The 26,320-nt window shown below is 36.2% G+C and overlaps 1 protein-coding gene across 8 annotated transcripts in view; it reads right to left on the minus strand.

Annotated features, from left to right (window-relative positions):
* Nucleotides 1-26,320, minus strand: part of LOC100680454 (cyclin-dependent kinase 14) — a 132,342-nt gene that overhangs the window by 31,313 nt on the left and 74,709 nt on the right. For all 8 annotated transcript variants that reach the window (XM_032601408.1, XM_032601407.1, XM_032601409.1 and 5 more), the window contains 2 exons: nt 13,493-13,878; nt 956-1,500 (listed from right to left, as the gene is read on the minus strand). In XM_032601408.1, coding sequence (XP_032457299.1) covers nt 956-1,500; nt 13,493-13,878 — 931 coding nt within the window. The remainder of the gene's footprint in view (nt 1-955; nt 1,501-13,492; nt 13,879-26,320) is intronic.

The raw sequence follows: 26,320 nt of genomic DNA on the forward strand, positions 1-26,320 counted from the left end.
CACAGAAGATCAAAAAGCCTGCTTAGCCCTTGGTGTACACTATAGTTTTTGTAACGAATATATTGATTTCCGCGTTTTTTGTGCCTATAAGCGGGGCTAAGGTGACTTTTTTTTGACACGGTACCTTAAATTATTTGGTTCTTTAAATGTTATATATTGTTATGACCGGGTTCGGATAATAAAAATAACAACACGTTATTTATAGAAAATCACTCTTGAACTCGGACTCTTTATTCAAACGTAAACACAACTGTTCTCAACAGCTGACAGAACCAGATTAAACATAAACAATAACATCCGTGACGTCGTTAATCTCGTTGCTAAGGTCGCTATGCGCGATTCTTGGTGTTCGAATCGCGCAACGTTCAGGCTCGGTCACAACAATATACCTATATTTCTTTATGTGTACATGTTTTAATTATTTTTACGAATTTTTCAAAGAGCGGGCAAAATAGCTTTTTTGCCCGCTTTTTTCAGGCCGGTCAAAAAAGGCCACTTAAGGACCGCTTTTTAGGTCTAAAAAACGCTGAAATCGTGCATGTTTTACAAAAAATCTTTTTATTGCATTAATACAAAGTACGGTTGATTTAAGGACATAAATCGATGGATCATACAGCAACAGTCGTTAAATCAACAGCACAGGTCTGTTAGATCAACAGTGCCAGGGCTTTTGGATGGATGTTGTTACTCTTATTGAAGGGGATAGAGTCTGTTTTTTCATCTTGATTTTTTTCGCAGTTACAATTGTTACAAAAAAAATTATATACGTTGGTAATTAAAACTTTTGCATTTTGAAATTGCTGGCCCCAGGTTAACTAGAGTTATGTGAATCCAACGAGCATGGTGATCCATTCTTATCTAAAGCGTATGCGCATCAGCCCCAATTACCAAATAAACACATCATTTAGTACAAAAAAACTTTTAAATATCATAAAATTTACAACAAAAAACTTACCATCGGGCAATTCATAAATTTTTTTGGGTAATGAAGCAAAATAAAGATGATGTAAAGCATCCTCAGCACCAATTCTTTCTTCTGGATTTAATTTAAGAAGAGATGATGCCATATTATCAACTTCGGCAATATCGTACAATCTCGGGAATGAAAGGCCAAGTTTTCTTATAGGGTAAAATGCTAATCTATTGGGTTTATAAGCAGGTAACTGAGAGACTCCAGGCCATGTATCTTCAGTAGGTGTGCCAAGGATTTTAAAAATTTTATCCAGCTGATCATAAGTGCAACGCACACCTGGGAAAGTTGGCACTCCTGTTAGCATTTCTACAAAAATACATCCAACGCCCCACATATCTAATGAAGTAGAATATTCTGTCGAACCGAGTAAAACATCTGGAGGCCTGTACCATAAAGTGACTACTTCATGGGAATACGTATGTGATGGAACTGATTTCGCTCTAGCCAAACCAAAATCAGCTAGCTTTAATTCACCAATTTCACTTATGAGTAAGTTTTGTGGTTTCACATCTCGATGCAAGACTCGCCTAAAACGAAAATAGAGATATAAAACTTAAATAATAAAGATTGTAGTAAAAGAAAGAAACTCAAAAATAATGATTGCTTTATTTATTTTTTGGAGTAGAGTATTTATAGACTATTATTTTTAGGTGCTTATGAACATTTGCATACGTTAAAAAGATATAATTCATTGACTTCATAATCAATCGAAGTTTATCGAATTAATCATAGGGGATTTTACTATCTTCGATTGTCATAAGCTGCTTATTTCTACTTTATTATTTGTAATGTTAAAATATCGGGAAACATTTTATTTAATGGTATTTTTTAACAATATCTAGGAACTACCAAAATATTGTGCAAATAAAAATAACATAAAATATGCTCTTAATTGCTATATTCTCAAAAAGATATATTTGCAAAGCGTCCGCACTTCAATTACTAGTCATCACCAAAATAATTCAATCAAAGTCTAATTATAAAGTTGTGACACTTGACATTTTAATTTTTACACTTGTGGTTTATTCTTTTTTTTTTTTATTAAATATTTTCTGGTGAAAATATTGATGTGATATCAAAAACTCGGTAAATATTGATGGAAAAAAGTCCAGTTTTATTACTCGGGGGTTTTTGGGGTAGCTTAACACGATTTTCGCGACGGTCATACTCTCAGAAGTACCTGGTACCAGGGTAGACAGTATAAAATGTCGTCTTCTGGAATTTTGTTAGAATTTGAAACATAATTAGTCAAAACTCGTTACTCGGGGATTTTTCGAGGTCGCTGAATACGAATATCGTGACGGCAACGCTCCCCGAGGTACCTGGGGCCGAGAGTGGCCAGTATCAACGTCGTTTCCTAGAATTACACGGGAAATAAGTAACATATTTTGTTGAGACTCGTCAGTCGAGGGTTTTCGAGGTCGCTGAACACGAATATGGCGACGGCAACGCTCCGCGAAGTACCTGCTGCTCAGGGTGGCCAGTATCAACGTCATCTCCTAAAGATTCACGAGAAATTAATAACATGATTCGTCGAAACTTGTTATTCGGGGGTTTTTGAGGTCGCTGAACACAAATATAGCGACGGCAAGGGCCTTCTGCGTACCTGGTGCCTGGGGTAGACAGTATTAATGTCGTCTCCAAGGATAATGTTGAGCATAACACCATATCCATATTCAGTGACCCCTGAAATCTTTGAGTAACGTATTTCACTTAATTACTATCAAATTCCCACAAAACTCTAGGAGAAGAAGTGATACTGCCCCCCCCCCCCCCCCCCGGGAACCAGGTACCTCGGGAAGCGTTGCCGTCACGATATTCGTGTTCTGCGACCGCAAAAACCCGCGAGTAGCAAAACTGGACTCATTTCCATCAACATTTACGAAGTTTTTATTTATGATAGAATGATACGCAGATAATAAGGTATATGTTTTTCTCTCGCATTTCCGTTCCTTATTGTTAGTTATTAACAGTTTATTGCAAAAAAACGCGATTTTGGTATTTTTTTGGTTATAACTTTAAAACTAAAGGAGCTATCAGAATGCCTTACGAAGATGATTTGTAGAGAATAGAAATATCTACAAAATTAGAGGTCAAACGCTTCAATCGGTATAATAATAATTAGGTCCTGAGATAATTAGGAAAAACCGAAAAATTAGGCGTTTTTTCGAAAATTCATAGCTCCATCATTTTTTGAGCTGGAGCGCGAAAATTTTAGGGAAAAGTAGAGATTATAATGTTCTTTATATGTGCAAAAGTTGAGTGATGTCGGATTGTTAGTTTGCTCAAAATCGCGATTCAAAGTTTGCAATGAGTTTTTTTGGCAGACCTATGTGCTCTACCGTAAGTCCGATTGAAATTTCAAAAGAAGGGTCGAAAAGTTGACATCGTGGGCTACAAAACGTATATTTTAGTTTTTCGATCAAGTGCCTGGAAACATGCGAAAACCCGTTATAAAGTTCACGAAAATCGGCCGAGCACTCGCTCGCAGTCGAGTGGTCGGACGGGGCAGCGGCGGAGGAGACGCGTATGTATAGTAATAGGCGCGCGCAGCACCCACGTTGCCTATATTTGTACCAACATTTCTCAGTATCTACTACAGCTATTTGAATGATTATTTTTTTATTTTGGGGTAACGGAACCAAAGGAATCCGATTCTTCGGTCTGTTTTCTATTACTATACATAGCAAGTGCTCGGCCCTGACAGAATCTGATTTATTTAAATATCTATTTTAAGTTTTATATTTTTCGCCAATTCAGTTAAAATCTTCTTGTTTATTAATGTTATTACTATTAATATTAATAAAAATACTTTCTGAAATTATTATTTTAAAATTATTTGGTTCTTTATCTAAAATTTTAACATTTTCAAAATTGAAACTATGTGAAAAATTATTTATATAGGATGGGATGGGTGATATTTTATCTAAAGAGGTTTTTTTATGCTCATCTATTCTCTTGCTTAAATTTCTCTTGGTTTGGCCTACATAAGTAGCATTACAATTATTACAAGAAATCTCATATACGACATTAGTCTCACACCATTTATCCAGCTTATCTTTTCCTAACTTGATAATATTACTTAATTTATTCGACATTCGAGGTACAATAGTAAAACCATATTTTTTAAAAGAAGACAACTGTACAAAACAATTGTTCATGAAACGGAATCGACATAACATTTTTTATAGTAGGCACATTATTTTCAATTTTTGAATTCTAACACGATAACGAATACAACTATCAATAAATTTTTCCGGATAACTATTTTCGCTGAGAATTTTTTTAACTATCACTAAATTTTCTTTATGGAATTGTTTGTATGAGAAAAGAAGAGCTCTATATACTAGATTGTAAATAATGTTGCGTTTTAATTGGATTGTATGATTTGAATAAAAATTTAAAACTCTATTAGTGTTTGTAGGTTTTTGATACCAATTTTTAATAATACTATTGTTATTTATTGTTAAAGTAATGTCTAGAAATGGAATCATGTTCATATTTTGTAACTCATGCGTAAATTGTAAGTGTATATTATAACTATAAAATTTGTTTAGAATTAGATCTAACTCATTCTCTCTCACACATAAAATTGTATCGTCAACATATCTAAAATAAAAAAGAGGTACGCAGTTATGGTTATTTTTCAATTCACTGAGCACAGTAGTTTCTAAATCCTCCATAACTATATCTGCATACAACGGTGAAATAGGAGAGCCCATAGGTGTGCCAAAGATTCGTTTATAAATTATATTATCAAACAGAATGTATGTGTTATCAAATAAGAATTTTACTATCTCTATTATGTTTTCAAAAGGAATTTTAGAATGACTTTGAATTTTTTTAAAACGTTTGTCTAAACTGCATAAAACTAGCGCCAAAGGAATGTTTGTAAACAAAGAATTCACATCGAGGAAAACTAATATATATCCTTGAGGAATAATTATATTAGTTAATTTTTCTTTCAAAGGAAAGCTATTGTCAATGTGTGAAGCCGGATTTTTAAAACAACGTCTAAGAGTTTTATAGATGAAGTTGGCTAAAAAATGTGTGGGACTATTAACTGTTGAAATAATAGGTCTAAGAGGTACATCTTTTTTGTGGATCTTTGGCAGCCCATATGCTCTGTGTGTGCGTGTGAATAAGTGAGCTAGAGTTCCTTGGGGTATCTCCGCTGCGCAGTCTCAATACATACTTGTGATTTATACGCGTCTTCTACTGACTGAGAAACCTTTATGACTATTGAGACGTTATTGTCTCTTGTGATATTATTTTAGTTTATTAATATGGTACGACCATTTATTATTTAATTATTGTTTAACAACAAAGTTTATGATGTTCTATACTTTTTGTAAAAAATATTTTTATACACTTATAAGTTTCTTTTTCTGTTTTTCTTAATAAAGGCTTGAAGAGGTCCTCGCCCAGGACGAAACGTTGCCAAGTTTATTCATTAATATTGTTGTTTGTTTTTCTGGGAAACCAGGGGTTATCCTCCCACGTTTGACTCTACTACATTTATTTTTAAAAATAGTAATTTTAAGTTACACAGGCTATACAGGGTGAGAGACAAAGAATTTGAATCCTCATATCTTTTAAACTAAATGGTTTCATAAGCTGCACAAAGAACCTAGCCGAGGTGATCAAAAGATCGATATTTTTCCAGAATTCCAACCTAAATAAAGCATTTTTACTCCTGTAATCGTACGACATAGAAAACCCATATTTTTTAGTTTTTGATTTTTACAGCAAGTAGATATTATTATTTTATATTATCATAATTTGTTTTCAAATTTTTTGACTATTTAGTTTTAAAGATATGGATTTTTAACTAAAGAACGCCATTTTTATCATAACAATTGAACGGAACGGTCAATCTGGAAAACCTTGTGGCAAAAAGTAGGCAATTTTATGCTCTTTTTGATACACTATTGTTAGATATATTGTATAAATTATTTCATCAAAAAAAAGCAAAAATATTCTTTCAAAAATCGATAAATGGCTATAATATGGCCATAAAATGGTCAGAATCATAAAAAAATTTTTTCTCCCGAATTCAGAATCAGAAAACATATGTGCATGTCAAATTTTATTACGATTGGTCGCGTGGTTCCAGAATCATAACGGTATACGTAAATACACACACACACACATCCATCCGGACGGATATGTTCTAAAAACGCATGATTCGAACTCTAAACACCTCCAAATGCGTTTCTACAGAATTTTAGCGAAATTAAAATTTTACTTTTACAAAGCTTTCCCTAGGAGAAAGCAAAAAGTTGGCTCAAGCAAGTATGATGCGTAATATAAAGTCACTTCTTATGAACATCAGGTCCTGCGCACGGACGGGAAGTTAATTTTTGGTGAATTAGGCTTCGCTACTTGGAAAACTTTTTTCAGTTGGGTATTTAGAATTTTTAGATACTGTGAATGTGTTCAAAATTTAATTTACTTAAAAAAAGCCGGAGTAGTTTTATGAAAAAACCTAACTGTAAAAAATGGCACAGAGAGCAATACTAAAGATGATTGATAAAAATAATTTTATTGTGCTCGATAACCCTCTAAATTTAGAGCAATTATTTACTTTTGAAGGACTTAGACTGCACTACACTGATTCTAAAATACAATTCCAGATTTCTACTAGTGTTACTAGGAATAAATGTTTTATTATACACAAAAACAATATAAGAGAAAGTGATAAAAATAGTATTAATAAAGCTATCCTTACTTATAATGCGATGCCAAACAATCTGAAGGTACTAGATTTAAGCAAACGACCAGGTATTAAGTTATTCAAATACTAGATAAAACTGAATTGTTAAAGTTTTAGAATTTAACAATAGTAATAATTTGTTATAGCTAGCGAAAAATGTCTAATTTTGTTATCGTATCGCTGCACAGATTTAGGTTATGCAGAAGGAATAAAATATCAAATATACACACACACACACACACATACACACCCGCGCGGGGATGTCGATACCCCGTATGTGGCGCGTCCCCTGGGTGGCGGACAGGGGAATGCTCATCGGCGCGTCGAGGTTTCCTCAACCGGCCAAAGGGTAGAACGAAAATAAAATATGCTCCGCGGACCAAACAGGCTAGGGGAAAAAACCCCGAAGATGAATCAAACATGGATAGTGAGTTAATAACATTACTACCCCAAGCGGGTCAAGCCATAGTGCTCAGTCCCGCCGTCAATTCCGATCGGCTGAAAGCCCAAGTGGTCGAGCTGGCCCCATGGAGTTTGGGGGGAGGGGGGGCGGGGTAAACTCACTCAGTAGCCGCATAGGTTTATCACTGATGCATGTAGAGACGCAGGTGATATGGAAATGGAGGTTGATGCAGACAGGGATAAAAGAGCTGCATGCATAACGCAAAGGAATGCACACTTGGATCGCCTTGGCAGCAGAATCGATGAACTGATAGAGTATGTCAGGGACAGGCACAATGTGCACTAGTAAATTAAAGATCTTGCCCGAATCATAAGAGCGAGCTATAAGAATCTCTGCATAGCAGAAGATAACTTACAGCAATGCCAGCGCCCGGAAACTCAGGGGAGGGAAACCCAGACAACCCTAAATCTCAGATCTCGGAAGGCGGGTACAACGGAATAGGCCCCAACTACTCCACTGGATAGAAAGGGAGGAAATAAAAAAGAGGATAATCAACCTAAAAAGGCAGCATGACAGTCCTCACAAGTAAATAAAAAAAAAAGAGAAAAAGGCAAGCAAAGAGGATAAAAGTGTCGCTGGCGTTACAAACCAGAATAGGACCAGCAGGGATGGAACGAAGCGGGCAAGACCTCCCAGATCGGATGCTTTAATCATCAAGGCTGCAGAAGGAAAGAGCTATGCAGACATCTTGTCAAAAATGAAAGCGGCTCCGTCACACTGGGAAATAGCGTAAATAAAATACGCAGAACAGTTGCAGGAGATCTTCTCATAAAGCTTTAACGCACAAGAAAAGTCAAAACCTCAGACTTCCAAAAAGTAGTTAAATCGGTACTTGTGGAAAGCGCCACAATAAAAGCACTTCAAGAAGGAAAAACCATTAAAGTAAGTGATCTGGATATGCTTACCTCAAAAGAGGAGGTACTAGAAGGAATACAGAAGGAAATTGGCGAAGACAACATTATAGAAGTCTCTACGATAAGATCTCTGCGAAAGACGTATGGTGACGCGCAGATTGCAGTGATACGGGTACCAGCTCAGATAGCGGCTAAGATCACTAAGCTACAGAAGATCAGAATAAGATATGTCAACTGTAGGATCCGGGTGGATAACCGCAAAAACGAATTGCTTAGGTGTTATAAATGTCTAGGTTTTGGCCATATCGGTAGAAACTGCACAGTAACTGAAGACAGAAGTGAGCTTTGCTTTAAATGTGGCAAAGATGGGCACAAAGCAAAGGAGTGTAAGAACCAACCCAACTGTGTACTCTGCAAAGGAGGCACAGGTGGGAAGAGTGACTACGCAGCTGGTAGCTATTCATGCCCAGTCTACCGAGCTGCAGTAAAAGTCACTGACAGACAAAGAAAATGAAAATAGTGCAGTCGAATATGAATCACTGCGCGACTGCACAGAACCTACTGAGCCAGTATGTCCGTGAGAAAGGTATCAGGCGATTTCAACGCCTGGGCAGTAGAGTGGGGCAGCCAAAGGACGAACAAAAGAGGACGAGTGCTATTGGAAGCATTCGCCCTTCTTGACTTGGTCTTAGTTAATCAGGGATGTTCTTACACATTTTAAAGAAGAGACGCAGGGTCCATCATGGATCTCACGTTTCTCAGCAGCTGCCTGATTGGCTTAATTAGATCGTGGATGGTGAGCGATCATTACACAAATAGTGACCACCAAACAGTAATAATAGAGATAAGAAAATCAAAGCAGAAATCGAACGGGAAGGCAACGACAAAAAGAGTCGGTTAGAAAACGAAGGATTATGATAAGGAGACATTCCTGCTGGCTCTAGGAGAAATACAGCTGTTTAGATCTGCGAATGATAAGGTCGAGCAGGTAATGGGAAATATTACCCGAGCCTGCGACGCAACGATGCCAAGGAGGGCTTCCAACAATAGACAACCGCCAGTATACTGGTGGGATATCGAATCAGAAGGAACAGCGGGCTCAGAAGAAATACTATATGACTGGTCGTGGTAAAGAAATAGTAGACGCCCTACATAAAGAAATGAAGGATGCTAAACGGATACTTAAGAAAAAAATCCGCGAAAATAAACGACGGTGTCTGAAAGAGTTACAGGACGAGGTTGAACAGGATCCCTGGAAGCGACCGTACCAAGTGGTAATGAAGAAGATAAAGGGGGTTATTTCCCCCCTCCTGAGAGCCCGAAATTGCTGGATCGTATTGTGACCACACTGTTTCCTGTTTAACTGAAAGTAACAGCTATTTCGTAAGCGGTGGCTAATGACAAAATCATTCCAATAATCACCACAGAGGAAGTACTGGCTGCATGCAAAAAAATTGGGAACAAGACTCCAGGCCTAGATGGCATACACAATATTACATTCAAATAAGCAAGACGGGCAATTATAATACAATTCATGTCTCGAAGAAGGGACGTTTCCTAAGAATTGGAAGAAGCAACGCCTGGTGCTACTACCAAAAGGAGATAAGCCACCTGGAGAAGCTGTCTCATACAGACCACTCTGCATGCTGAACATTCCGGGCAAGATTTTAGAGCGCATAATTGGCGTTAGAATGGACCAAGTCATAAAAAAACCAGGTGGACTAGCGGAATATCAATACAGCTTCAGGAAAAAACGCTCCACTCTTCACGCCGTAAGCTTAGTAGTCGACACCGCTAGAACTGCATTAGATGGAAAAAGATAGAAAAAAGGATCCAAGAAGTACTGTGTTATTATTAAACCGGATGTTAAAAATGCGTTTAACTCAGCCAGCTGGGGAAAGATACACGAGGCACTACGGATAAAAGAGGTACCTGCATATATAAGAAGGATTATGCCTGACTACTTGAAAGACAGAACCCTTTCGTTCAATACAGAGAGCGGCAAAAAAATCTATCAAGTAACCGGAGGGGTCCCACAAGGGTCAGTGCTTAGCCCATTATTGTGGAACATCATGTACGATGGAGTACTTAGGTTAGAGCTACCCCAAGGGGCAACGGTTGTAGGGTTTGCAGATGACATTGCAGTAGTGGTAGTAGCAAAGCAAAAGGAAGCGGTGACGGAAATCGCTAAAGATGCAGTAGGTATAATCCTCGATTGGCTAAAGCAGACTGGACTTGAGCTTGCTAGCCATAAAACGAAGGCTATTCTTATATTTAGTAGAAAGAAAATAGAGACAATAACGCTGTCAGTGGACGGACACGAAATAGACTCTCAGCCGACCATTAAGTACCTGGGAATCACAATAGATGCCAGACTAACATTTAAGCAGCATCTTGAGAGGGCGAGCAATAGGGCAGCAAAAGTCAGTGTTGCACTATCGCGACTAATGTCAAATGTAGGTGGGCCAACGCAGGGTCGAAGGCTACTCCTAGCCAGTGTAACTACATCAATTATGTTATACGATGCCTGAATATGGGCGGACGCTATGTTGTTGAAATCCTATGTACGAAAGCTGTCAAAAGTTTATAGGAGAAGTGCATTGCGGGTCGCTTCTGCCTACCGATCAGTATCAGAAGATGCAGTGTGCGATACTCAAAAGAAAGTTTGGAAATCCACAAAGGAACAAACCTTAGCTAAGTGGCAAAGACGATGGAACTCCAGTGGAAAGGGTGACCCCTGAGTCAATGATGACAGCTATGCTAGCGTCGAAAGATGGCTGGTGCGCAGTAAACAACTACGTAAGGACCATTATCAAGAAGGTTAGAAAGGACGAAGAGAATAGAAGGGAAGGACAAGGCGAAGCAACTGAGTAAAACTGTTGCTAGACGAAGGCCACTAGGTAATAGATACGAAACGCTCCTCGGACTGGTGCAGAAGAACGTAGGTCACAAAGTTGAGCTCTCACTCCCCTGCCCGATGCAGAGGAATGTAGAAGCTAGGGTTGAGCACCTCTAAGTGCTCCTCAGACCGATGCGGAGGAACGTAGGTAACTGAATTGAGCCTAGACTTCCTCACCCGGTGCAGAGAAACGTAGGTGTCGGGGTTGCGTCTGTCCAGAGGATGGCCGGTCGATGCTGCTCGAAGTAGACGACCAGACGATTCGGCAGGAAGCAGACGGCTGGACGATGCAGAAGGAAGAAGACGGCAGGACGATGCAGAATGAAGAGGACGAGTTTGATCCTGAACCCCTAATCACCTTTGTGGATGGGGGATGTATGGAAATGTCAAACTTCAATGGAGAAGCCAAAAAAGGCTATTTAACGGGCTCCACGGAAGTATTGTTCAACAATAGTACCTGTGGGGATCCGGTGTCGGAGGGCCACTTGTGCAGAGCTTGCTCTGCCTACGCCACATAAAAAAACACACATGTTTTAGCAAGTTTTTCAGAAAGTAGATCTAACTGGAACGGCAAAAAACAAGGCTAGGCAGGTGACAAGGAGTCTTGTCGGAGCTTGTGACGCGATGATGCCAAGAAGATCACAAAACCATAGACGAGCACCAATATCTTGGTGTAAACAACTCGTAGATCGTGCTCATAGCAAATGTCATCAGACCCGAAGACGTGAACAGCTGGCACGGAAGAGACACCATAGAACAGGCATAGGACAGGACAAGGTTGAAGCCTGCAGCCAAAAAATGATAATAGCTAGACGTACTCTTGAAAGATTAATTAAAGAAAGCAAACAACGAAGTCTGAATGAGCTCCGAGAAGAAGTTTACAAAGATCATTAGGGCCGACTATATAAAGTGGTGATGAAAAAAATAAAGGAAAGTTATGTACCTCCACCAAGATATCCTGGGGTACTGCATGGAAATAGTAACGCCACTCATCCCTTTCCAGCAGGGTGAGCAGTGTATTATATTAAAAGAGACGAGCGAGAAAAGTATACTACCAGTCGCCAAAGAAGAGATACTTGCCGCTTGCAAGAGTGTAGAAAATAAGGATAAAGGATATTTCCGATGAAGTACAAAGTACAAAAGCTAGTGCTATCACCAAAAGATGACAAAACTTCAGGAGAAGCCTTATCACACAGCCTACTCTGCACGTTTGACTAACAGAGTAGAATCCTTGAGCGCATCACCACTGACAGGATGAAATGGTTGTCAACATAGCACGGTCAGCGATCATTGAAATCAGTATCGAAACTCTAACATAATTCGGTTAAGACGAGACTTAGACTTTAACGCGATTGTCACTATAAACTTAGAAATTTTTAATCATTCGAAGCCTAAAAGATTTGATCTTAACAGACTTAGAATCCTAACGTTTGTCATTTATCGTTTCAAGAGAGTTTATAATTCTTCAAAATACTTTAGTTTGTTGCGAGCGAACGTTAAACAAAATCTTGATACTTGGAATAAACTTGATTCAGAATTAAACCGCGAATGCACATTTAAATTCTTAACCACCTGACTCTTGGCGCGTCCATTTATACTCGAGATCTATTCGATTTGGAAGCTAAGCCGACGCCCTACTGAGAGGATGTACTGGTAACAGAGCACGTCAGACGCAGAATAAAACATTAGATAAGTGAAATACACACACATAGACCGCACGCCTCACTAAATATTCTTTTTCTCTCTTTGTCTTTATCATAATTCGTTGCACAAGTCGATCGCATCTTTCAAAAGTCTGAAATATTATTAAGGTAAAATGCCCAGTACTTGGACGGATATTGAGACAAAACCATAAAGTTATTGATTTTTTGTATGGACGAATATATTAAAAACTTTCAACACCGACATAATTATTTTTTAATTAAAACTTAACCAAACCTAAAACCATCAGTTTTAACAATAAAATTAAACTTTTAAGTGTGGCATCAAAATGCCGTACAATTGTACATCATTTGACGCGATTAGACTAGTGCAAACTTATAAATCAGCTTCTTGAATTTATTTCTGTTAAAAAAGTAATCAAAATCATAAATATATTATCCGTAATGGCGTTTACAATGCTGATTCGCTTTAGTTTTTGAGGTCAAAAGGAGTATCACAATAGCAAATATTTGAGTGTCCAAGTATAGGGCTAAATTTTCAATTTGTCCAAGTACTGGGAATTTCACCTCAGCCCGTGATTCAATGGTAACGATAGGAGTGATGTCCTACTTTATTGATTGCTAAGGGAAGCTGAGCTTAGCTTGCATTATCAATCGCAGTGTTTAATTTAGACTAAAAATACATAATGATCTGTGGCGGTTTCAAAAAACTTTCTGGCGGCTACGTAAGGCTGTTCCTTCGTAGATCGCGAAGGTAGTAAAGCAACGATGGTGCTAAGACTTTGTGTTTCGAAGCTTCGTTGTCATCCGTGCTTATAAAGCCAATGAACCCGTAGAGTTACTGTCCAATGACAACTCTCATAAGTTTAGGACATGAAAATTATAAAACTTATTTACTAAAAGGTTAAAAATTGAATCATCGTTACCTGCGATGGCAATAAGCAAGTCCACGTAAAAGTTGAAATAAAAAGAGCTTAACATTGCGTGGATCTAGTCCTCCACCACCCGTACCATACCTTTCCATATATTGTGAAAGATCGGTATGAACGTATTCAAAAACGAAGGTCAGAGTTTCTCTTGTATGAATGATATCGTGAAGCGTAACTATATTGTTGTGTTTCAACTCTTTAAGTAAGCTTGCCTCACGAATGGCAGTAAATGGAGCACCTTCCTCTTCTTGCAGTCTTATTTCCTTCAATGCAACTACTTGATTCGTTAAATGACTAAAGCCTTTAAATACTGTTGCATAAGATCCCTCACCTAACTGTTCCAATTTAACGTATGCTTCCGATTTTCCGAATGGGGAATCGCCCTGTAATGTAACGTTTTATTTTAAATAAGAAGAATATTTAAAAATTTTTTTAAATACATTATCCAAACACTATCGATAGATTTATGAAACTTAGCATAACGAAATTTCATTTAGTAACAACTAGCGTGATTTATCTCGCTCCTGACGTCACTCGGCTAAAATAATATTGTTCTCAGTAAAGTTTATTGTTATAAATAGTACATTGTGCATCAAGAGGAGAAAATAGGCTATTTCATGCAAGGGTGAGGTGTTCAGCACGAATCGGAGTCAAGGGCGCCGAAGGCTTAAAATACTGTGTGTGTATGTGTGTGTGTGTGTGTGTCTGTGTGGGTCCGTCCATATACCGTTATGATTCTAAAAGCGCGCGACCCATCATGATAAAATTAGACATGCATATTGCGCATTCCGCGCCAACTGAGACAAACCTGTACCCAAAAATCCTTAGAACCTAAAAATTTTTAAAAAATCATAAAAATTAGCGTTTTTTATCTACTTTCGATTACTGCGTGGCACTTTTTTAAATTTCGGACCTAGGAAGAGCTGCACGTCCCTTAACCTCAAAGAAAATACTGTATTACGACTGAAATGCTTATAACTTTTTACAGGAGCGGTCATTTATAATCAGCCAGGGCTTAAATGAAAGCTCTTTTATTCTACTTTTAATTTAAAAATTTATATTGAGTGCCTGTTTGTAAGTTAGCGATATATATTCTTATCAATTATGACTGTTTCTTTCCCTTCTTGATTTCCACACACACACACACACACACACACACACACACACATATATATATATATATATATATATATATATAGCTAACCAACAAACAGGGACTTAGTATAAACTTTTCAAACGAAAGTAGAACAAAAAAGCCTCAATTTAAGCCCTAAGTGGTTAAAAATGACCGCCTGGGTCGACAGTTATGAGGATTTTAAAAAAGCAAAAACGGCGCAGGCTTTTCTTTGACCTAGACGACGAATTAGTGCAATGAGACAAGCTCGAGCGAACGCGAGCATAGTGCGCATGCCTCGCGCATATACTCTAAGCGCATACTATACTGTATACTCGGCTCCGTGGAGTCAGACTATGCGATGCTGTACTATACTCTGTCTCTCTCTTGCCTGTTACACTCCGAGCTGAACGGATGTACTGCCGACTCATGGCTTATGCCACTTACATTCAACAATATATTTACAATTATTATTAACCTCACAGTGTCTTTATTTATCCACCACTCCAACATGGTAGCAGTCCATAGTTAGTATGTTTGAATTTATTCCTACACCGACCTTCGAAGAGGTATAGAAATACTTATAAACAGTGAGTTTAGAAGAGCCACGTGGAAAAGTAGTTAACGATTACTGTTAACGAAGTGAACCCACAGTGAAAATTATACAGTAAATTAAACTAGAATATTTCTCGAAAAATTTGTATACTTGTGAAGTATTGAAATTCGAATTTTCATGTCAAACGTCTGTCGACAGAAGAAAAATTTCAAGTGAAGATTAACCGGTCAGAAAGGGTTAAAGTAAAAAAAATATACGCTCAGTGACGAAGATAAAGTCCTCAGCTACTGAAAAATAAGGAGATTTTTGAAAAATAATTAAAATTTAAGTGCGATGCAAGCAGATTGAAGTCGGCAAGTAAAACACGTGGTGAAGTGCTATTACAGAGCACGTGGCAAATTTAGAGGTTAAGCACATGTTCTCGTATTCTAAGGAAAAAGTGGATCCAGAACAAGATTTAGAAGATAATGCAGCTGTTTGAAAGAAAAATATAAGAAATCCATTTAGAAGAATATTTTGTCTGATAATAAAACCAACGTCACCACAGTAGGCAATGCACGAGACCACAGCAACAGAGCAACCGGAGACTAGGTGTTCACTCCAGCCAAAATCAACGAGGTAATCAACAAGGCTACAACAAAGGCTACAACAGAGGCTTCAACAGAGTAAACTACTGAGGCCGTCAACGAGGTAGAGGACAAGGTCAACCCAGAGGCGAGTCTTCACGCCAACAACAGGGCGACTACACATCCGAAGCATGGCTGACACAAGTCTGCAATTCAGAGGTAAATCAGATAACTGCGTTAAATAATAGTAGCGAAAATTTAGGACAAATAAATTGGATTCTTGATAGTGGCTGTACAGACCACATTGTAAATTTTGTTTAAAAGAGCCTATTGAAGTAAAATTACCAGATGGTAAAAATTTGAAAGCCTCTGAAATCGGAACTGTAAAATTACTTTTCAAAAATTATTACAATGAAAAACAAGTAGAAGTAAAAAATGTTCATTATGTTCAAGGTATCAAAATATATTGAGTTTATTAAAAGTCACTGAAAATTATACAGTAGTACCCAAAAATGATAATGCCAAAGTTTACAATAAACGTAGAGAATTAATAGCAGTTGCTAATAAAAAAGACAATCTATATTTCATGAAAAGCTTCATAGTTAAAAAAAGTACTAAATTATGTATGTTAATTCGGTCAAACTGATTGATAAAGAGAAATGGCATAGGGCACTTGGCCATGTAAATTTTCAATATTTATCAAAATTAGTGAATTACATATTAGTCGAAGGCCTGCCGGAAAAGATTGAAAGAATTGAATGTGCAAATTGCATTGGAAGCAAAATGGCGAATGTACCATTTGAAAGTAATAGAACAAAAACTACCGAAATCTTAGAACTCATTCATACTGATTCGAACGGCCCACAAAACACAACTGGTTATGGTGGAGAAAAATATATTGTAGCATTTGTTGATGATTACAGTAAATGTACTAGAATCTTTTACAAATAAATCAGAAACTGCCAGTTATCTGAAAGAATTCGTAAATTTGGCAGAAAATAAATATAATAAAAAAGAAAAAAGGTTGCAATGTGATAACAGTAAAGAATATTTAAACCGTGAGATTTATGATTTTGTAAGGTCTAAGGAAATAGAACTAGTAACATGTCCACCGTACGTCTATGAACTGAATGGAGAAGCGGAAAGATACGATAGGTCAGCTATGGATATAGGTAGATGCTCGATGCGAGAAGCAAAAATACACAGGCGATATTGGCCAGAGATTATGAAAACTGTTGCTTATCTAAAAAATCGTACAATTGCCAATACAGCGGAGAACAAAACTCCTTATGAAATATTTTTTGGTAACAAACCTAACGTAGAAAATTTGAAAATTTATGGAAGTCGAGTCTTTGTAAGAGTTCCAGAAGCGCTGCGAAAGAGCAAATGGGATGATAAAGCCCAATTAGAAGTATTAATAGGTTATGTAGAAAATGGCTATAAAGTTCTAGTCAACTGCAGAGTTATTCATGCTAGACATGTACAAGTAGTTGAAGAAAATACTAAAATTATTTGCTTAGAAAAACTTAATGATGAAAAAGATAAAAATTTGAAAGATAGCGAATCTATAAATGTAGAAAATGAGATATTGGAAAATGAATCCGAAATTAATGACTATGATGTAAATTCAAATCGAACTAAATCTCATCTCTACTCAGACCTTCGGGGAAAGTAGAGATAACGAATTAAATTCTGATACTGACGAAAATGCTAATTCAAGCTTAAAAGTGCTAAGAAAATTCAATAAAAAGAAAAGTCCTGTAAACAGATATGGAAATCCAGTAACTCTTTTTATTTATGTAAATCACATTGATGCAAACGTACCGAATACATTTAAGGAGGCGTTAAACTGAAATGAATATACACAATGGATAATTGCGATGGACTTTAAAATTAATAGTCTAAAGAAAAATAATACTTGGCAAACTGTTTAAAAGACCAAAAGATAAAAAGGCCATCGATGTTAAATGGGTTTTTAAAAGAAAAAACAATAATGTATATAAAGCAAGACTAGTTGCTTTCCAACAAAAAGAATACATTGATAATGTCTATTCACCTGTAGGTAAAAAGCAAACTTGGATAATTTTATTGTCATACATCTGCAAAAATAATTTGTACATAGAACAAATGGATGTAGAAACAGCCTTTCTGAATGGCTATGTTAAAACAGAAGTATATATCAATTAACCTAAAGGTTATGAAACAGGAGACAATATATTTGCAAATTGCATAAGGTACTCTATGGACTCAGAGAAAGCCCAAGAGCTTGGTATAATTGCTTTAATAAATTCATGGAAAGTTTAAACTTTGTTAAGATACAATATACATACTAGTCTTTTTAGATGATCTTCTAATTTGCTGCAAAGATAAAAACAAAATAAAACAAGTAAAATCTAGTCTAATGAAAAGATTTGCAATAAAAGATATGGGAAAAGTTACTCAATACATTGGTATTGATATTGATTATAGTGATAATAGAGATAAATTGACCTAGAGTCAGACTAAGTATATTGAATCTTTAGTTTCTAAATATAATCTAGAAAATGCCAAACAATATGATACTCCAATGGAGACAAACTTAAAATTAGGTCAAGCTAGCGAAATAGATGAAACAATTAAGTATAGAAATTTGATTGGCGAATTATTATACAGGGTGTTTCATTTTAATCCGACCACGACAAAAAACCATGGAAAAACTAATTTTAACGAAAAATGACCTTAACAAAAGTTGAAGGGGGTAAAGGGGGCCATCGAATGACACAAACACCTATGACCTTGAACTCCATTTTCAAGGTCATTTGAGGGTAATTGTGATTTTTTTAAAATAGGAACCTCTATTTTAGACCTTGGAATCGGATAGAGCGGAAAAAATTACGTCGCAAAGGATATTTTAAGTTTACTTTGGTGATCTTGAGAAGGTCAATTCAAGGTCAAATAAGAAGCATCAGCCTAAGATTGTTTTCCTTTCAATTTTTTCGTAGAATTATCATTTTGTTATTGTAATAAACATTAAGAGAATAATTGACTTAAAATGTGATTATGCTTTGCTGACTTCAAAGCCATTTTGTAAGGTCAAAAGTGCAAAAATGCAATATCAAATGTTATGTGGAGTCCATATTTATATCCTAACTTTAGTGTTGCCCAGAAACAATGACGTGGACGTAATAGGATTGTGTTCCCTTTGGGGTGCTTGATTAAAGTGAGTCTCCTTGCCTCTCACTTTTATTATGTACAGATTTGAATGTAGGTGCCCAAAGACACCACCATTTTTTTGGATTCTATTCAGTTCTTGGGATGTTTTCGTAAGCGAATTTTTATCCTATCTTTAGCGTTACTCAGCTCAACAAGGGCAACTAGCACGGGTTAGAGAACGTCGTAATTACAACGAAGATGATCTTCGTGTAATGGTCGTTTTAGCAATGGTTCATTTGAATCCCCACGTTAGTACCCGTGAAATTCAAAGGCAAAGTGGTATACCTATGGCTACTGCTTGGAGAATACTGAGAAGTCAACGTTATCATCCATATCATATTACTTTGACTCAGGATCTCGCACCTGCTGATATGAGGTTAAGGCTACAGTTTTGCCAATGGGCACGACAAATGATTGCTAATGATCGTCACTTTTTTCAATACGTAATGTTTTCTGATGAACCAAAATTCAAAAGCAATGGAGAGCTTAACCGACACAACTGTCATTATTGGTCGAATGTTAATCCGCATTGGTACAGGCAGATAGATAACCAAAATCGTTGGAGTCTTGATGTTTGGTGTGGAATTGTTAACGGATACCTTGTAGGCCCATACTTTTTCGATGAAAATGTAAATGGCCATAATTTTTTACAGTTCCTGAGAGAACGTCTTCTAGTACTTCTTGAAGAAGTAGATTTATACACAAGAGCAAGAATGTGGATTCAATTAGATGGAGCTCCTGCGCACTATGCTCGAATAGTTAGACAATATCTTAATCAAAATTACCGTGACAGGTGCATTGGACGCACTGGACGTGGAGATTTGGGTGTTCGATGGCCACCGAGATCTCCAGATATGACATCACCCGATTTCTATTTGTGGGGGTATTTGAAAGATGTTGTTTATGAACATGAAACTACAACAAGGGAAGATATGATCCACAGAATTCAAACCGCTTGTGAAAACATCCCAAGAGCTGTATTACTCAGAACAGTAGAACATTTTCAGCAGCGAATTGAATTGTGTATCCAACAAAAAGGTGGCGTCTTTGAGCACCTGCGTTGAATTTTAAGCAAAAGTGAGAGGCAAGGGGACTCACTCTAATTAAGCACCCCGAAAAGTGAGAGGCAAGGGGACTCACTCTAATCAAGCACCCCGAAAAGTGAGAGGCAAGGGGACTCACTCTAATCAAGCACCCCGAAAAGTGAGAGGCAAGGGGACTCACTCTAATCAAGCACCCCAAAGGGAACACAATCCTATTACGTCCACGTCGTTGTTCCTGGGTAACGCTAAAGTTAGGATATAAATATGGACTTCACATAACATTTGATATTGCATTTTTGCACTTTTGACCTTACAAAATGGCTTTAAAGTCAGCAAAGCATAATCACATTTTAAGTCAATTATTCTCTTAATGTTTATTACAATAACAAAATGATAATTCTACGAAAAAATTGAAAGGAAAACAATCTTAGGCTGATACTTCTTATTTGACCTTGAATTGACCTTCTCAAGATCACCAAAGTAAACTTAAAATATCCTTTGCGACGTAATTTTTTCAGCTCTATCCGATTCTAAGGTCTAAAATAGAGGTTCCTATTTAAAAAAATCACAATTACCCTCAAATGCCCTTGAAAATCGAGTTCAAGGTCAAAGGTGTTTGTGTCATTCGATGGCCCCCTTTACCCCCTTCAACTTTTGTTAAGGTCATTTTTCGTTAAAATTAGTTTTTCCATGGTTTTTTGTCGTGGTCGGATTAAAATGAAACATCCTGTATATAAGCTCAGGCACAAGGCCAGATATATCATACAGCGTAAATTATTAAAGTCGATATCAAAGTTGCTTTGATCAAACTCACTATAAGTATGCAATGCGAGTCTTAAAATATTTGCGCAATACTAAAGACTTAAAACTAACATATTGTGATAATGTAAATAGCGAAATACTAGATTGTATGATAGATTCCGATTTCGCAAGTGACAATATAGATAGAAAATCAACGACCGGATACATAATTAGATTATTTGGAAATGTAATCTTTTGGAAAACCCACAAACAAGGTGCCGTAACAAAATGTTCGACATTTGCACAGTACGTTGCTCTATCCGAAGCAGTCTTTGAAATATTGTTTATAAGAAACTTATTAACTAAATCTTTCAATATATATTATTATGATCCTACAACTATATACGAAGATGATTCTGGAGCAATCGCGATCGTTAAATTCGTAAATTTTACTCCAAACTCATAGCACATCGAAGTGCAATATCATTATATAAACGAAAGTTACGAAATGGGCAAAATCGACATTGTAAAAGTTGACTCAAAATGTAATATAGCAGACATCTTCACAAAGAGTCTGGATAAAACAAAGTTCCTAAACAATAGAAAAGGTTTAAGACTAATCTAAAGCGTTTATACAAAATCCTAAGTTCAGTTGTAAAACCCAAGTAATAATCGCCAAGTTCAACTCTAAAACCCAAGTTCAAAATAATAATCGCCAAGTTCAGTTGTAAAACTCAAGTTCACTTGAAATGCTCTTAATTCAATTAATCTAAAATGCGATTGTATACGTAACTGAAAATCCACGTAACACAAACGTATCGAATCATAATGTAAAAATATCACGACTGCAAAATTCAGGAGGCGTATTGTAATATATGAATTTATACAGTCGTAATACATAAAGAGGTACTCGTCGCGCCATCTTTTTGTTGGCGACAATTTCGTGCAACGAGACAAGCTCGAGCGAACGCGAGCATAGTGCACACGCCTTGCGTATATACTCTAAGCGCATACTATACTGTATACTCGGCTCCGTGGAGTCAGACTGCGATACTGTACTATTCACTATACTCTCTCTCTCTCTCTCTCTCTCTCTCTCTCTCTCTCTCTCTCTCTCTCTCTCTCTCTCTCTCTCTCTCTCTCTCTCTCTCTCTCTCTCTCTCTCTCACCTGTTAGACTCCGAGCTGAACGATGTACTGTCGACGCGTGGCTTATGCCACTTACTTTCAACAATATATTTACAATTCTTATTAACCTCACAGTGTCTTTATTTATCCACTTAATGTATATTAAACAATGTTTTATCAATTGGGACTATAAGTTTTGTCGGAGGAAGCAACGTGCCAAATTTTTTAATACATCGGCACATCAGAGGAAGGCGAGCGAAAGCGAGGATAATATCTGAAGCGAAGCACTAAATTCCACTTACCCTAGGCCGCCCGAGTTAAAATAAAAGAATGTTTTTTATAATAAAGCACCGGCATATGAGGGGACGGCAAGCGTGAAAGTGGTATATAATACTACAGAAAACTTGGGACGAGAGTTGATTTTTCCTTGTATGATTACTGCCCTCGCAAGAATATTTTTTCTTGTGTGATTACTTGCAAGCGAAAAATCTACTCGCTCAGGCAGTAAATCCACCGGTAGGAAAAATCTGCTGCTTTCGCCCCTGTTACGTACTACTTTGGAAAGAAAAGAGGTCGACCACACATGCATACGTTAATTTTTTCAGATAATGTTTGAAAAAATTTCAATACATGTAGTTATCCGATTCACGGACAAAGAAATTATGGAAAAAATAAGACCGTTGTTAAAACTACGACAGACGGCTTTCTCGAGATTATCTGTCGTAAAAATACTCGAAAATCGTCATAAATGCAGGCAAATGTCGTAAAACAAATTTATAATCTTTAAAGTGAACAAAAATTATCGCTAACGGGTTAAATAAAAGCAAATTCTCCGGACCTAAAAAAATCTGTCGTAAATCTGTCGTAGAATCGTCTGCAACAGCGTGTAAACGAAAAGATGGGCAACGGTATAGCATCTTTCATGGCGGTCGCCAACGCCGCTAGGTGGCGATACACAAGGAACAGGGAATTAAACCGATTTCAATTTATAGTCGTAATAAAGTGAAATAGAATGTTCATTTGTTAAAATAGAAATTTTTATTGTAATAACTTGAAATAAAACCAAAAAAATTTATGAAAAGAGAATTTTATTAAACAGGCACATAAATATCAATGAACTTATGGTGACCACAATTGAAACATTTGAATCGGAGGATACTACTATTGATGTTGTAAATAAAATAAACTCTATTATTTTTATTCAGAATATTCTTGATAAGGTTTGTCATGCTAGTATAAAAATTAGTAAACTTTTCAATGTCAAGTATAAAATACAATCGTTTCCCTGTAGAATCTTCCTCTCTAGCAATACACATGATTTGTCTTTTATGAGCTAGCTGGGAATAATTATCCAACATAAATTTTTGACAGTAAAACTTCATATCGTACCACCAGTTTGACATGATTTTAGCTTTCAAAGATAAGATTCATATAAACTTTGATAAGAATATAAATACAAATTGCTAGTGCGTCTGCATAGAAACGAATACAAATACGTAATACATAACCTAAAACAATGGATAAGTAGAAAACCCAGCAAAATTCAAACGAACTAATATATAAACAGTTAAATTTCACTGTTGTCTATAATACGAAACCAGGTTTGGGGGGGGGGGGGGTAAAATAGCACAGTTACACGTTAATAATAGGTAATCATAGGTGTAATTGATTTTACATTTTTAGTACTACTTTAGTAATAACTAGTTATGAATAATTACAATGTTACAAAACATTTTGAAGATTTTAAACAAAAAGTAATTATCAATATGATTATTGAGCCTTGTCAATACTTTCTCAAAATAGAAATTCCATTAAAAAAAATACATATAAAAAATTATTTTATTTAATTATAATCAATTTGTGAAATTCGCGAGCGCCTTGCCCCTTTACCCAATGATGGGTTTGAGAGCGCAACGTCCGACATAGAAACGCGGAATACGGATACGGAATGGGACGAATTGGGCATGGGTCATAAAATTACCTAGAAATTTATAGCGTACAACAGATCTATCGTATGTTTAATATTGCCAAAAAAATAATCTTTAAAAATAAAAATAAGATAACATACGCAAAAAATAGACCTGTTGTTTCAGATAATCCATACTTGTTATTAAAATTTAACTGTCACATTAATATTAAAGTGTGCTCAACTATACAGTACATTAAATATTTATTCAAATAGTACATTACGATACTAGAGGCATAAGTCGTACTTTACGGCATGGCGTGTATAAGCGCCTGAGCGTACCAAGTGTGCTTAACGCCGTTTCATCAAGATCACTTCTCACACGTGTATCGTACATTATTTTATAACACTGACTCGCATAAATCCGCTGTCATACCTATACGTGGCATTAGCAGATTTTTTTGCATCGTACAGTTAGCGCCTGAACGTAATGAGGGCGATATGCACCGTGAAATAAAAAACTACTTATGCCACAAATAGACATGATATAAATGCGAATTTATGCCACGTAGTGCTACGATATTGTTTTACAGGCCACGATTGCGTGTTTTTAAAAATAACTAACATTGATGTGTCTTATATTGTTTTGGTAATAACTGTGAAGACAAAAAGAAATCATAATTATGATGAAATTAAGCAATATATAAATACCAAAATTTGTTTATCTCATGTAATGTTTGCAAGCTTATAAAAAATGTACAATACTTCGTTTTTTAATTATATCTTGAATGTTTATTGAACTCTAAATTATAATCAAAAACAATTCCAAGGTATTTCCAAGCTCTCTACACTAGTCAACAACCTATCCTTGATTTTTACTTCTATTTGTATCGGTACACTATTACAATAGCTTCCGAATGTCATGCAGACTGTCTTATTTACATTCAGTGATTATTTATTTACCGCTAGCCAGTTATCAATCACAAATAGGAATCTATTCATGTTACTTTGCACCTCTAACCAAGTCTCGCTTGTGGCTATTATAGTAGTATCGTCAGCATAAGACAGGATAGACTCCATATGGCGATGTCTTTCGAAACATCATTAATATATAGCACAAATAGCAGTGGACCCAGAACGGTACTCTGAGGGACAACTGTATTTATTACCAAGTTATTACTTTCACTATTTTTTATTTTAACTGTCTGATATCTGTTATCAAGATACCTTGAAAGAAGATCGAAAGCTTGACCCCTAATGCATATACAATGAAGTTTTTTAAACAATTGGATCTTATCCATTCTATAATTTTTCTGTTTTGAGAGTATTTTTCTATATTTAGTACTTTTAGTTGATTAGGAAGCTCATTATAAATATTTATTGCTTTCATATAGCTATTCTTATAGCTAATTATCTTATTAGTCTTAGGTATAACGATACTTCTATTTCTAGTAATACTATCTGATGCTAGGTATTTTTCTTTTAGATCATAATAATGCAGCTTTAAAAATTCAAGAGCAAAAAATTGTACTATATTTAAAGGATTGTCGTGTGATGGAAACTTATTTTTATTTATGATTTTTATAATTTTATTTTGTAGCTTTTGAACTTGGTCTCGACTATTACTATAGAAAAAAGCATAATAGATCATTCTGAGAGTTTCTGTAGGCATGGTTTTTGAAATTTTGTAAAAAATATATACAAGGTATTTTGTCTTCCCGATTATATGTTTCATGTGATTTTCCCACCTTAGGTTACTATCAAAAACAATTCCTAGATATTTAAAATTTTCTACCCTAGTTATATTCTTGTCAATAATTTTGATGTTTACTAAAGCTGGTACACTTCCGATACTGCTCCCAAAAGTCATACAAACAGTCTTTCCAACATTGGATGACAACTTATTTAATGCCAGCCACTCCGATATCACACTTAGGAAATTGTTCATGGTATCTTGGGATTCTATCCAATTATTACTACTGGCTATAATAGCAGTATCATCTGCATACGAAATTATAGCCTCGGGGGGATCTCCCTCAAGACATCATTTATGTACAGAATAAAAAGTAGCGGTCCTAAGATTGTTCCTTGTGGAACGCCTGTGTTAACCACAGGGCTATCGCTTTGAATACCTTCTATTTTGACTACTTGGTATCTGTCACTCCAATAGCTGGAAAGGATATCCAACGCTTGGTCCCTAATTCCAATGCAATAAAGTTTTGTCAGTAGTATGTTATGGTCAACAGTATCGAAAGCTTTGGCCAGGTCAAGGAAAGTTATAATCGTAGGCTTACTCTTATGAACATTATTATATAGTGCATTAGTTATGTACTTTAAAGCATCTTTCATACCAATCTTTTTCGTAATTTTATGTTTCTCACCTGATTTATAGACTGGCACTACTTCGGCCCTTTTTAAAGAATCTAGTCACATCGATTTCTCAATACACTTATTGAAAATATGGGTTGGAGGACCTGCAATGTGTTTACATAGCAGTTTCAAGGTCTTTGCATTTATCTTCTCAACTCCTCCATTTTTCAATTTCAGTGCATTGATTATACTTATTATTTCTGCTGTACT

This window comes from Nasonia vitripennis (genome assembly GCF_009193385.2).
Source record: "Nasonia vitripennis strain AsymCx chromosome 1 unlocalized genomic scaffold, Nvit_psr_1.1 chr1_random0012, whole genome shotgun sequence".
NCBI lineage: Eukaryota > Metazoa > Arthropoda > Insecta > Hymenoptera > Pteromalidae > Nasonia > Nasonia vitripennis.